The following is a 14,135-nucleotide window of genomic DNA, read 5'->3' on the forward strand; positions in this document are numbered from 1 at the left end:
ATGTTTTTGGACTGTAATTGACCATAGGTCGTGAAAACCATGGAAAGCAAAACCACAGATAAGCAGGGGATGGCTGTTACATTAAAATCTAGAAAATAACTATGATGAGATGTCAGGTAGATAGTTGCTTGTGCTTCTGGAGTTCAGGAGAAAAGTCAGTTCCAGGCAAGAGGATTAAGGACTGATCTCTGGGCACTCCCACATTTAAACAAGAAAATGAGTCCATGGAGAGGCGCGAGGCAGTAGAGGGCGAAGATATTTTGATTTTATCCAAAATTCGGATAAAAATTAGGTTAGTTCCCATCAGAGGTTTGAGCTGTGTGCCACTTCCTTAGAAACTAATCTTCTTGCTTAGTGTAATTAAATAATTAGTAGCCCTCGGCCACCATTGGAACCAATTAAATTTACCCATTTTACTTTGGAGCCAATCCATAGCCACCCTGTCCACAGGACAGTATGAGGGACTTTATTCTAAAGATAAGATGTGAAAGGTAGTGTCCTGATTGCTAAACCTGAATGTTTATTACAAGAGCAAGTGAAGTGAGTTTGTGTGTGAGCTCTGCCTTCTCTGGGCCATCTGTTAAGCTTGTGCTGTATTTCTCGAGCACTAGTTTGTGCCTCTGTGATAATACGTTTGCTCCGAATAAACCCCAATACTATCGTTTTCTGCCTGTAGCATTTTCTCTGTGCATGTGTTCTTACTTGGTTTGGATGAATTCAGGCCACTCTTGAATCACCTTCCTTCTCCTTCTGTCTTTTGGGTGTGTTACTTATAAACCTGATCTTACCTGAGATATTCCTGCAGTCAAACTGCATTCTCTTAGATCTCTCCTCTCTTTCTTCTTTGTTGGGTTAGTCATGCTGGTAGTTAGAATTTCTGTATTTGAGCTACCTGTCCTTATTTTTCTCCAGATTCAATCTTATAGATTTTTTTCTATCTATGAGAAAAATCTATATAACTTTCCATTTATTCTTATATATTTCTATTTTACAGTTCATGGAATATGTATAGACATGCTGTTTCCTTCCTGTTGTCTGGGCTTGAGGGATGAGAAGAAGATGTTAGGACTTTGTAAACTATTTATGGTTCAAAATTAAGCACTCTTATTTTCCTTGTTTCCTACCTTTGAATATAAATGTTAATATAGTACATCTGTCTTATGAATACCTTAGAAAACAACCAGAATTATAAATAGAAGATTAAAATTATCTGTAATCAAATCACCAATTGATTCATTAACATTTTAGTCTGTTTCCTTTTAATTAGGAATATGTGTATATTAAAAAGAACATCCTTCCGTTTTAAGTCATTTTATAATTAAAGTGTCAACCAATCTAAATGACTTATTAGCTGTACACCTATAGCTACATATACATGATACCAGCAGAAGGAGGCAGAAAGAAAAAGTAAAGGGTACCCATGGTAAACAAGAATAGCTGAGTTGTCTTCTAAATAATAGTTTATAATGCAAGAAAGTAGTTTTCAGGAACAAAGTTGAGATTTTTTTAAAGTTTACATTTGAAGCAGAAATGTCCTTTATCTGGCAAAGTTATTGCCTTTTTCAACCTATTTAATTAGGTGGACTCCTGTAAAAACAACCAGAAAATCAGAACTAAGGTGAAGTCTAAAGTTCCAAGAAGTCTCTTTTATCTCTTTCTTTTTTTTTCCCTGAAAAAAAATTATTCAGCAACTACTTTATGCCTTTCTGAAGAGGCACTTTTTATCAGATCATTTGTGTTTCAACTCTGCTTTCCCCCTTTTGCATTATGGATATAGGAGCCTCCACTGCCCACTTATTCTGCATGTGTAAAAGTTATCAGATGCCACTAGATATGTCTCTTTTATAAGCCACACTTTATGAAAAATATTTTTCCATTTCTTTTAAAATCATAAATTGTTTATGTCTGTCTGAAATGTAAATACATACATCTTCACTAGAATAGATGATTGCAAATGTCCATAAAGCAGTATGGTAAACATAACTGAGGGTTTTTTGACTTTGCAATGACCCTCCATGGCCAGTTTTGTGTTCCTATACCAGCCATTCCCTTTTAGCTTCCCCACAGGTTGTCCATACTCTGTCTCTCAAGTCATAGTGAATGGCCAATAGTTCCCACATAACCTAAGTGGGGCCCCTCCTGGTACCATTGTCTTCTGGACTCAGAGTTGCTTTAGTCTCCAGCGTGAACATGTGACTGAAGCCAGACTCATCAGAGTCCTTCCCCAGGATTTCTTCAACCCAGTTTGGGAGTCGGAGGCCTTTTCACTTGGGTGGCGAAGCTATGAGGATGTAATTCAAGGCTGCTGCAGCTAACTCCCTCTTTATATGCAAAAAGCTGCTGGGCAGATAGCAAAACGGAAGCTGAACTAATGGTGTTTCAGAGTCTAATTTTATTTCCTAAGTTCCTTGGAGTGGCCTGAATCATTCAGCCATTCCATCACTCCTGGGTACTACCCTCCAGATGACCTAGGCAGTTCAGTGGGTTTCTGATTTGTGCAGCCAACAGATTATGGCTAATCATGTTGATAGAGTGCACTGGCAGTAGTAAATGATTGCCTAAATAAATGTCTTATACTTAAACTCTCAATGTGAGAAATCTTTCCCATTAAGGGAGCATTATTCTTAGGACACCCACAAGTTTAACTGCATTAGTCAATGACTGGAGATAGTCTCAAGTTACCTTTAATCTTGTTTGGAAAAAGGCAGAGTATAAATTCTCTCCTCTTAGAGCTGAGGAAAATGATGCCAGAGAGAAGACCTGATCTGTTTAGAGTGACTAAGCTGGTTTGTAGCTACATGGGGGCTAGGACCCACATCTATTAATTCTTTAAAGTTGTCTTGAATTTAAAAAACTTCCGTATTATAGACTTGAACATAGAACAACTCAGTATTTTTTGTCTGACTTTTAATTGGTATTGGTCTACTTTCATTTCCCTTTCACAGTTTATTCATAAATTTCTTTTTAAGTATGTTTTTATTGATTTCAGAGAGAAAGGGAGAGGGAGAGAAATAGAAACATCAATGATGAGAGAGAATCATCGATCGGCTGCCTCCTGCACACCCTACACTGGGGATTGAGTCTGCAACCTGGGCATATGCCCCTGACCAGAATCGAACCTGGGATCCTTCAGTCCTCAGGCCAACGCTCTATCCACGGAGCCAAACCAGCTAGGGCTATTCATAAATTTCTTGAACACGTACATGCCGACAGGCCCTGTATAAGATGCTGGCAACACTCCAAGTACATAAAAGTGCCACTTCTGCTCTCAAGAAGTTTACTGTGTAGTGAGAAGGTACATTTCTAAAAGTCTTTGCAATCGTGCGTAACAACAGGTAGGGTAGGGATTGCTGTGGAAGCACCTGCGAGTTACACAACCCAGACCAGCTCAGGTGGGAAGTAGGGCACTGGTCAGAGAAGGTGCATCAGGGTGGATAATGTCAGGACTTTATCACCATCTGTCAGACCCATATTCCCAACTTTGTTATTAGCATGATCTCACTCTGCTCTGCTGAAATCATAGGAAAAGAAACACGTGAACTTCGTTTTGGGCTAGGCTCAGAAAAATGGAGAAAGGTAAAATTGGGGCTAGCACCACCTAGGTAAGGGTAAAAAAACCATAAGTATAATACAAAATCACTTCATAACTGTCTTCAGCCCCCATCCACAGACACTGCCGTATGTACCGCCAGTCTTCCTGATCAGTAGTTGCCAAATTTTGCAAAGAGGAGCACCAGCCCAGGGAGACAGAGCATGAGATAAGAGTTCTGTTACCAGAGTTTATAAAGCTCATTCTGTGCTTGGAGATGAGAGGTGGGGGAAGGAGAACTGCTTGCTTTCCTCCAGCCTGAATCTGCCTTTCTTTAATTCACATTATTGTGGTGGATCTTTACCTTCTTATCCAAGTTCTTCCATGTTGCTTTGGTTCCCCATGTGTGCTCCTACCAGAATGCTAAACCTCTTCTCCATTTAATGCAAGAATTTCAGTCGCATGCCACATTCTGCGAGCATTTAGGACTCTGAGGAACCTCGTGATAAAGAATTATTATTAACATTTCATAAAATTATTTAACCATAAGATACCTTTTTATCCTATCTATATACATAAAAGCCTAAGTGACCAGAACGACTGGCAACCAGTTGCTGTGATGCACACTGACCACCATGGGGGCAGATGCTCAACACAGGAGCTGACCCTTGGTGGTCAATGCTCTCCCACAGCCAACCTCCCACAGCCTCCCCGCCACCCCCGGCTGGCCAACCTCCTGCGGTCCCTTCCCCTGGCCGTGCCTTCCTCCCCTCCCCCCACCATAGACCTCAATCGCTGGCCAGGCCTAGGGACCCCATCTGTGCATGAATTCATGCACTGGGCCTCTAGTACTGTTATGAAACTTCAGAGCCCACTTTGAGATATGTTACTCTAACAAGGAAGTATGTTTGTCCCTCCAAACATTCTTTTTTTTATATCCTGAGCCTGAGGATATGCTTATTGATTTTAGAGAGAGGAAGAGGGGAGAGAGAGAGAGAGAGAGAGAGAGAGAGAGAGAGAGAGAGAGAGAGAGAAACAGAGAAAAAGAAAGAGAAAGAGAGAAACATCAATACGGGAGAGAAACATCAATCATTTGTCTCTTGTACACAACTTGACCAGGGATCAAACCTGCAACCTAGGTATGGGCCCTGACAGGGAATTGAATGTGCAACCTTTTTGGTCCACAGGACCAGGCTCCAACCAACTGAGCCACCCAGCCAGGGCCAAACATTCTTATATATAGCTTAATAATATTAATGTAATGTTGCATTATTTCCCAAGTGTTATATTTTCTTTTCAGGGCCTATTTTATGTCAACATTGTTGCTGAGTTCTTTCACATTTCTCATCCCATTTTATGCACATCCTCAACAACTTTATGAAGTTGGCATTATTTTTATCACATATTATAGGTAAAGAAACTGAGGTTGGGAGGGAGGTTATGATGACTTCTCTGAGGTCACACAACTAGCATTTGGCAGAGCTAGGCTAGTTCTGAGTCCTTCTTTACCTTTCTTCTTAAATAAACAAATGAATAAATAATACAATTTGAAGATGACCAGAAGATTCTGAAACTGGGAAATATACCAGAATTACATCAAAAAGTTCAAAGCAGAGCCTGATTGGTGTGGCTCAGTTGGTTGAGCTTTGTCCCATGCATGGAAAGATTGCCTGTTCGATTTCTAGTCAGGGCACATGGCCAGTTTCTGGCTTGATCTACAATAGGGGGTGTGCAAGAGGCAGCCGATCAATGATTCTCTTTTATCACTGATGTTTCTATCTCTCCCTCTCCCTTTTTCTCTCTCTCCAAGAAAAGTATATTTAAAAAATAAAAAGCTCAAAATGGATTAAGGTCTTAAATGCAAGACTTGAAATCATAAGAATCCTAAAATAAAACATAGGCAATAAAATCCCTAACATTTCTTATAGCAATATTTTTTCTGATACATCTCCATAAAAGTTTAAAGCAAAATAAAATGAAATCCTTGTGAATAAGTTAGATGTTAGTAGCTACTAGTAAATACTTCCAAATGAAGTCGGTTATCAGGGGAATCACTTCATAAATTATATAATCGTCTAACCCCTACGCTGAAACTAATGTAAAATGATATTGAATGTCAACTATTTATTTTTTTAAATCAAAAGAAAACCAGATGAGATATGTTTACTCTGAATGGGCAGAAGATCTACAGATAGAGATGGAGTAAGACTAACCTAAACAAAGCACCTCGAGGGAATGGCCTGTAGTTTAGTTCAGTTGGAAGTCAGCCGAGTAAGGAGGGCCAGTGGAGATGAGCCAGGACAGTTGAGTTGTGGCCAGATTGGTTTGCTCGCAAGTTTGCTGGTTTGGACTGATTCTGAGCAGGCAGCATGAGCCAACAGAGTCTTTAAAAGATATTTTTATTGATTTCAGAGAGGAAGAGGGAGAGAGACAATACACTCAAGAACTTCAATGATGAGAAAGAATCACTGATTGGCTGCCTCCTGCATGTCCCACATTGGGGATCGAGCCTGCAACCTGGGTATGTGCCCTGACCTCCTGGCTCATAGGTTGGTGCTCAACCACTGAGTCATGTTGGCCGGGCCAACAGAGTCTTTTTGAACTGTGAATTGGGGATGACATAAGATTGTAGCTACACTTTTGGCCAAGCCAACAGAGTCTTTTTGAACTGGGAATTGGGGATGACATAAGATTGTAGCTACACTTAAATTAGAGTAGCCAGGAGACAGTCTAGAAAAAATATAGAAGATGATTGTCATAGGGGGAAATGGAGGCATGTGACTGGAGAAGAGACCACACAAGACCTGACCTAGGATGAAATGCCACAGTGGTTGTGCGAAGGTGGGAGCACATCACCATCATGATCTCTAAGCGGAGGCCGGAAAAGGCCTGAGCTAATAAGGTCATCACCTAAGGGCTGACTCCATAGCATATTAAAGCAAGGAGTGTAAAGACTGATGAATAGTGCCTGGTTCATGAAAAATTCTCAGTGATTATTAGCTGAATTATAAATGATTTCATTTAGTTACATGCTATGTATTTCAATATTACACGATGAGAACTTCAAATTGATGTATCGCCTCTTTCTTTGCTATTAAAAGTTTGTGGAATGAAAAAAAGGATGGTGTTAATCCATATCTGGAAGAAGTACATTATATAGCATGTGCTAAGTGAGGTTGCTCAGGCTAAGAATGGCTTGTTACCTGACTGAGGAATTTAGGAGTTAGACATCAGGGATTTGGTAGGGAGAGGCAGACTTAGGTTCAAGGGTTGATGCCAGAGTTCTTGTAGTTAGCTAGTATCATGACATTCCAAATACAAAAAGGTGATTATAAAATGGTTTTGTTTAGTCTTAGCAACACATCCATTTTTACACATTGTTTGTGTTCCTATATGCTTTCACTCAAGCAATGTTTTTCTAACAATGTTGGCAGAGTTTATGCTGTCTTGGAAAACAAGGGTTTCAAACTCTGTAACAAAGAGTTAATTAAATTATGAACATAAGAGTTGTTATATAAATAAAAGATAAACTCTAGTTCTGAAAAGAAATTGTTAAGCTAGAGTTGACCATTCAGTTTCATAAACATTTTTAAGAGGAGCCCTAGCCGATGTGGATGTGGCTCGGTAGTTGGAGCATTGTTTCATACACCAAAAGGTGGTGGGCTCAGTTCCCAGTCAAGGTGCATACCAAGGTTGCAGGTATGAGGCCCTGAGACTATAGAAAAGGGGAGAAAGAGGATTTGAATGGACTTTGACATTAGTGCTTAAAGGACAGTGGCTGAAGCAGGACTATGGTGGAGACGGGGGAGGTGTTGTCAGAGGGGCACAGTCTTTAGAGCTGATTTTATTTATGAACTTTTATTTCTTTCAATGGCTCCTTCCCAGTGCATATCACACAGACTAGAGTCTGGGAACTTGCAGAGAGTAGGGCATCATTAGTACCTGGTTTGAATGACTCATACTCTTCTTTCCTTCATGGAGAAAGTGTGGTGTGGGCTTTGGGTTCAGACAGACCTTCACCTGGGCACTAACAAATTGTTGGCCATAGATCCTAAGAAGTCAGCAGGAGAAGAAAAATGAAGAACATATGGAAGCTTTGGGAATTGAAGTTGGAAATCAGATGCTACCCCTTACTGAGACCATGTGTATGTCATTTAACCTCGCTGAACCTCACTTCTTTTCTCATCTGTAAAATGAGGGCAGCACCTCCCACCTCAGCTTTGTCACAAAGATTAGGTGAAATGCCACCTTCTGAGAACAATTTCTGAGACATGGGGCTCAGTTTGGAGGAGCCCCAGTAGAAGCTCATTATCACAGTGGGAGGAGGCAGTTACCCAAGGAAATGGGGTGTGATATTAGAGATGAGGGGAAGTGCTAAGCAAAAATATAGGTGTCCACTATGCTCACCCCATGTTAGATAGGAACTAAAGTAAATGAAAACCAGCAAAATGTTCGGCACTTATGTGCTAAAAAACAAATGCTGAATCTTAGAGTAAGGACTTTATGACCCCTGTTCTGTGCAAGATTTCTTAGAATGGTGTTACTATCCAGTGGGCCATCTACTCTAATGAAAGCCTCACAGGGCTGAGGAATTTAGTGCCCTAACCTTGGAGCCGCTGGTGCATGGTGTTTTGTTTGAGGTCGATATATTTGGAAAGATTAGCGGAAGATGAATTATTTGCCAGTTTCCAAGTAGGCAGATGTGAAGGTTTTCTGTTAGGATATTTTTGCTCTCTGGCACCAGCGGTCAGAGATGAAATAATTTGCCATCAGACAGATGTTCTGAAGAGCTAATTAAAAAACTGACAATTACCCAAGACCTCAGATAGTTAGATTTATATGCCTTTATCTACAGGAAGATCAGAATCAGTGCAGCTTAAAATCACTGCCTTAAGTGATATTTCCACAAAGTTCACTATTGAACTAAAAAGGAGTGCCTTTAAAGATATTCCTAATTATACAAGTGTGTCTCAAACCTGGATGCCCATTTCAAGAAGTGGAGAACCTTTTAAAAAATACCCATGTTGGGCCCCATTCCAGATAAATTATAACAATATCTGGGAGGAGAGCCCTGGTACCAATTATTTTTAACTTTCCCCAGTGAGTTGAATATGCAGCCAGGATTGAGACCTACTGATTTATAAATGAAATTTATTTTCATAGCTCTTTTAATCCTGGGAGACACAGTAAGGTAATGTATGGGAACTGGATAGGAAGTGGAGTTAGGCCAGGCTTGGTTGGAATGACAGATTGACCAAGACCTTGTTCTGCTCTGGGCATAATTTTGTTAAAGGTTAAAGTCTCCTTTCCTTTAACACATGGCTATTCACTCTTTAACAGATTTTTGTGAGGGTAGGATGTGAATATAATTTCATAAGTCAAACACCTACTATATGCCCAGCGTAGACACTCAATAATAACTGGTGGTTACCACCATTTGTTTTTACTAAAGTGCTTTATTGGGAATTTCAAAGCCTGTTTCCCAGGCATGCTCACTGATATAAATGAAAAGATTCTGAGCAGAGGCACAGAGATGAGCATACATCAACCTAAAGCAGTCCGCACAATAGACCATCTTGTCATGATGTAAATATGTAAATAAACCACAGGTTCAGTCTAAGTGTACTTCTCTTGGAAGTCATAGAAAGTATGAATTTCCTTTTTAGCCAAAAGATGTTCCTAGAGATGGTATTACTACTTTCTAGAATAAATGCAAATAAAAAGCCCCAGGAAGTATTTCCCACTTAAGTCAGCAGCTCTATGTCTTCACAATCACCTACAAATTGTGTGTTTGTTTGTGTACTTGGGTCCCAAGCAGCTCAATCAATTATATTGCAATATAATTGCCCACCCAATAGGTCTGAGCCTGTAGTTCTATCAGGTCAGGTTGGAGGAACCATGCTGGCCTTGGGCAGAGGGAGTGGGACGTTGGTTCTATATTGCTATTCCCTTTCCTAGTCTAGGCACTTGGCTGTGACTTCTGTGGTGTACCGAAGGATGAGCATTAGGAACCAGCCTTGCCCGAGGCCCTGACTACATGCTCCTATTCTGTTTATACTGGAAACGTATCTCCTGCCCATGCTGTTCCTTTATTTGGGGAACTTCTTCTTCCTCCATATCTCCATGCTGACCATGTGACTGTCCTGTGTTGAAATCAGTGACAATGTGGCTCCTTCCCAGTGCATATCTTGGGGGAGCTGAGACAGGGTCTGGCTCAGAGCCTCTGCTCTAACCACTATGCACCTGGATTTTTGTAGTAAGTATATGGTGAATGTTAGTGTTTACTCTTCTCGCTGGGCTCATAGCTGGCAATCCCACTTCCTATTGTGTATCTTGGGGCCAGCCACTTACCCCTTCCCAATCTCTGTCCTCAGCTGCAAAATGAAGGAATAGAACACACACATAATGGTGTTCTGAAGATTAAAGGAGAAGAATATATAGATAACATTTATTGAATGTATCCTCTATGCCCTTGTCTAAGTATTTGTCTAAGCATTTCATATGTGCTATTAACATTATTAACTTACAATCACCTTGAAAGTAGATCTCTTAGTTCCCTTTTTACAGATGAGGAAACTGAGGCAGGGAATAGAAAGGAGTATTTCCAAGGTTATACAACCAAAAAGTGGGAGAGCTGAGAGAAGAGTTTGACTTCAGGCCTGTGCTCTAAAACACTGTACACCATGCCTTTGTGTAGTTTGTATATGGTAAGTGTAGTGGTATATAATGGGTTTGCTTTTCTTTCTGGCTTCCTCTTGAAATCTCTAATCTGACATAGGACTACCACAGCCAGCAGCACCATGGTACACATGAGAAGTATTTACTAAATACTTACCGATAGATGAAGGGATAAAACAGAGTGCTAAGCATCGTATAGTTTTGTCTGGTAATGGATTTGTAACCTGGTATTGTGTTTATTGACATGTCACCTGCAGAACAACCTCAGTGACTACCTGGCTAACCTAGGATCCAAGCCTCTATAGTGATCTGGCTCAAGATGCCATTTCCAACATTACTCTTCTCTTTACCTAAACCTTGATAGTGTATAAGCTCAGTCAAGAACAGGAATTCTTTTATTGTGTTTTTCTTTATATGTCTAGTACTTAGTGGGAATCTAAAGAATATTAATTGAATGAATAAATGTGGCTCAGTCACCATGAACTGCCACTTGCTCCTATATACAGTCTGAAAGCAGGCTCTGATGGAACTAGGCATGGCCCCATGTCCTAGTCCTGACACCAACTAGCCTTTTTTCAGTGCGTTAACCCATCAGTTTTATCTTATCTTTTACCAAAGTGACTGTCTAGGCTGCCATTAATTGGGCTTAGGTTTTAGTTGTTTTTCTCATAATGATGATAGATTTGTATTGATTTGTCTACACCAGCATTTTACTCTCCGAGTTATTAGATTTTGCCACTTTGCATATTAATGAAAGAAAACCCCATTTAACTGGCATGTTCGATGTGAGTGGGGGTTAAAAAAATATGATAGCCAAAACTAACTTATATTGTACATGAAGGAGGGCCCTTTTCAATGCTTAAAACTAGATTTTCCTGTCATAGAAACATGTTTTTTTTTTTCCCCTCTAACATATGAAGGAGAAAGGAACTAAGATTCATTTAGCATCTTTTGGGCCTAATGCTGGGGTAAAAACTTTTTATTTGTTATTGCATTTGCTCTTTGAAACAATCTTGAAAAGGAAAATGGCGTAGTAAGACCCAGGCTTTGATGTCAAAAAGACTGGGTCTGAGTTCTGGCCCTTCAACCCATCCACTGTGTGATCTTGGGAAGTTTCTTAATCTCTCTAACCTTCAGTTTTATTTTCTATAAACTGATGTGATGATAACTCAGGGTTGATGTTTGGGAAGGGATTTTGTTGTCTCCTTCCCCAACTCACAAGCAATATTCAACTGGATACTAAAGTATTGGTTTAGTAATGGCTGGGCCAGCACTCCATGACCTCCCGAACGTGAGTCTTATTTAGGGAGATGTGTTGGCCCAGGAAGCCAAGACCCGCAAGGCTAAGTCAGACTACATGCACTCCCCACTGTCCTTGCATCTGAGGCATTAACGGACCTGGTCCTGGCTTCCAATTGGTCACATAAACAAGTGACTGGACTCAAGAGCAAAGCATTGAGCTGGTTGTGCCCCTACCTTGGAGAGATTACTGTCTGGGAGCAGATGATTCAAGTGTGACCTGTGGGCATGACACCAAGAAGAGGAAGAGTGCTGGAAAGCATGCCAAGCATGGGCCGTGACTTGTAGGCATGGGAACCTGCACAGCAGAGAAGAGGGCGGAAGGCAGCTATTCTGTATTGACCAACTTCCCCAGCATGAGGCAGGTACTTGAGCTGAAGGCAGACAGGCCCCCTTTCTCACACACCCCCAACAATAACAACAAAATCACTAAGAACAGAAAACAAACCCTGGGATTTTAAAGGATTATGTATACAAAGTACCCAGCATGTTCACACTGTGAAGGGAAGCAACTTTTTATTAGATAGATAAGTATTATTAAGATGATTGTATGGATGAGGAAAGGGGAGGCTCAGGGACATGAATACGGGTCTTGTAAAAAGACAAGGCCACATCACAAAAATGCACAAAAGCAACCAGAACTTAACTTTGTTTTAGATATATGACCATTAGGCATTAGTCAGAAATATCATTTGGAAAAAATCACTGCCTCTTACAGTTTCCATGTAATATGACTTCATACAGTGATCTAAAAATATCGGTGTCCCCCCCAAAAAATGTATATTTACACTTTGAATAATTATAAAGGCAGTGTTGATTAAAGTACATATCATTTTCAAAATTGAACCATCAGCTGTCAAAGTGTGTATACATTTTTGGGGGGACACCTTGTATATCAACAACTTTGACACACATACACAAAGTAGGGATAAGTAGTTATACTTCAAATTGGACAAGGTTTTATAGTAAAACAATTAGACAAGGACGTCCTTATCTGCTTACACTGAATATGAGGAAACACATCAGAGAGGTTCTACAAATTGTGATAAAAACAGTCAAATTTGACTTCACTCTAGATCCAGATTTTGTGTTTGGTACACTGGAAGTAAATATTTTGCAATATGACGTTATAGTGTAAGAGTATGTGAAAAATAAGAAAACTGCCCTCTAACATACATTCAACCTATTAAGTGAGCCTACAAAACACTATCTCTCCTGCCTGACAGACCAACAGAAGCACGTTTACCTTTGTGAAGGTCTCAAAAGCAAAGCGCTTTGACAGAATACATGAAAGTGAAGGGAAGAGAAAGAGGACGCGTGGGCAGCCTATGGGAAGGGATGTTTAAATGAGTTGCCAGAAATATTGCCCTCATGTCACATAAAAGTCTCTGCTCCAGCATCATCTAGAATACCGAGTAAGAAAAGCTGCTTTGTTTTGTTTTTTCCCTTTAGGAAAACATAAACATCGACGAAGCCTCCAGGTGCCTGGTGAAGCACATCCTCGCCAACGAGTGTGAGCTGATGGAGTCGATCGAGCCGGACGTCGTGAAGCCGCACCTCACGCCACCCAGGGCGCTCAGCTGCTCCAGCTGTGCCAAGTCCTAGTGGGCACTGTGCTGGCACATGCTGCACATCACCCCATTCTCTCAGCCGTGGTGCCTCAGCTTTTACCATTTTGGGAAAATGTCATGATAGGGACACACAGATGACATGCCGAAGATCTATGCCTCTATCTTTCCTATGTGAGAGAAATAGCAAATGTGTTTTTAATGTCTGCCTCCCCCCCCTCCCCATTCCTACCCACACCACCCAGCATCAGCAACTGTGTTTACAAGTATTTAGACTATTTAGTGTGTTAAAAAATTATGTCTGGTAGCTGACCACCCTTCTGCAGGGCGAGCTTGGGCCGTGCTATTTGCTTCTTTGCATCAGCCAAGGCCTCAGGTTTTCAAGAGAAAGGGGAGAAGGGCAGACTCGCTGGCAAGTTGAGCACTGGCTTTTGCTTTGCCACTGGTATGTTGCCCAGGCTTGAATATATTCTCTGCTGCTCTGACCGGCCTCTTAAGTCGAAATGGTCTTTTCTCCAGACATGACCTCCATTCCCAGCAAGCCTAGGAGTTTCCTCGGATTGAGCTCTTCGGAGTCATGCACACAGGCTTCCTGTGCTGTTGTTGCTTTTATTGTCACTTGCATGCCCTGAATGTTGGTTTAACTGGAAAATGTATGAAAAAGATCCGCCCCCTGTTTGTGCCCTTTTGTTAGCTTTCTCTGACTCACACTGTGGGACTCTGTACATGTAATATATATTGTATATATTTTCACAAGTGAAAAATAAAACATTAGCGGACTCTGTTTCCTTATTTCTGAGAATGCTCCAAGTTTCTTAGTATTGTGAACTTTTTGGGGGACTGGGTATCCATGGTTCTCAAGACTCATTTCTAAAATTCTGTTTCAAACAGGAGATGGGACATGTGCATTTAAAGGAACTGTTGAGCACTATTAAAACTGAGATGAGTCATTCCATCTATACCTACTCTTCATATCGACATTTAGGCCAAGAAAGTAAGTAGTGTATACAAATTTCTTTGGTTAAGCAGAGAAATATAGCGTCAGATAATCTGATCAATAA

At 40.7% G+C, this 14,135-nt stretch overlaps 1 protein-coding gene across 1 annotated transcript in view; it reads left to right on the top strand.

Moving 5' to 3' along the window:
* The window catches only part of RAB38 (RAB38, member RAS oncogene family), a 53,258-nt gene extending 39,392 nt beyond the window's left edge, over positions 1-13,866 (top strand). Inside the window, exon 3 of the mRNA XM_006759765.2 lies at positions 12,959-13,866. Coding sequence (XP_006759828.1) covers positions 12,959-13,111 — 153 coding nt within the window. The 3' untranslated portion in view covers positions 13,112-13,866. The remainder of the gene's footprint in view (positions 1-12,958) is intronic.
* Positions 13,867-14,135: the final 269 nt, after the last annotated feature.

The sequence above is a fragment of the Myotis davidii genome, unplaced genomic scaffold (genome assembly GCF_000327345.1).
Source record: "Myotis davidii unplaced genomic scaffold, ASM32734v1 scaffold657, whole genome shotgun sequence".
Taxonomy (NCBI): Eukaryota; Metazoa; Chordata; class Mammalia; order Chiroptera; family Vespertilionidae; genus Myotis; species Myotis davidii.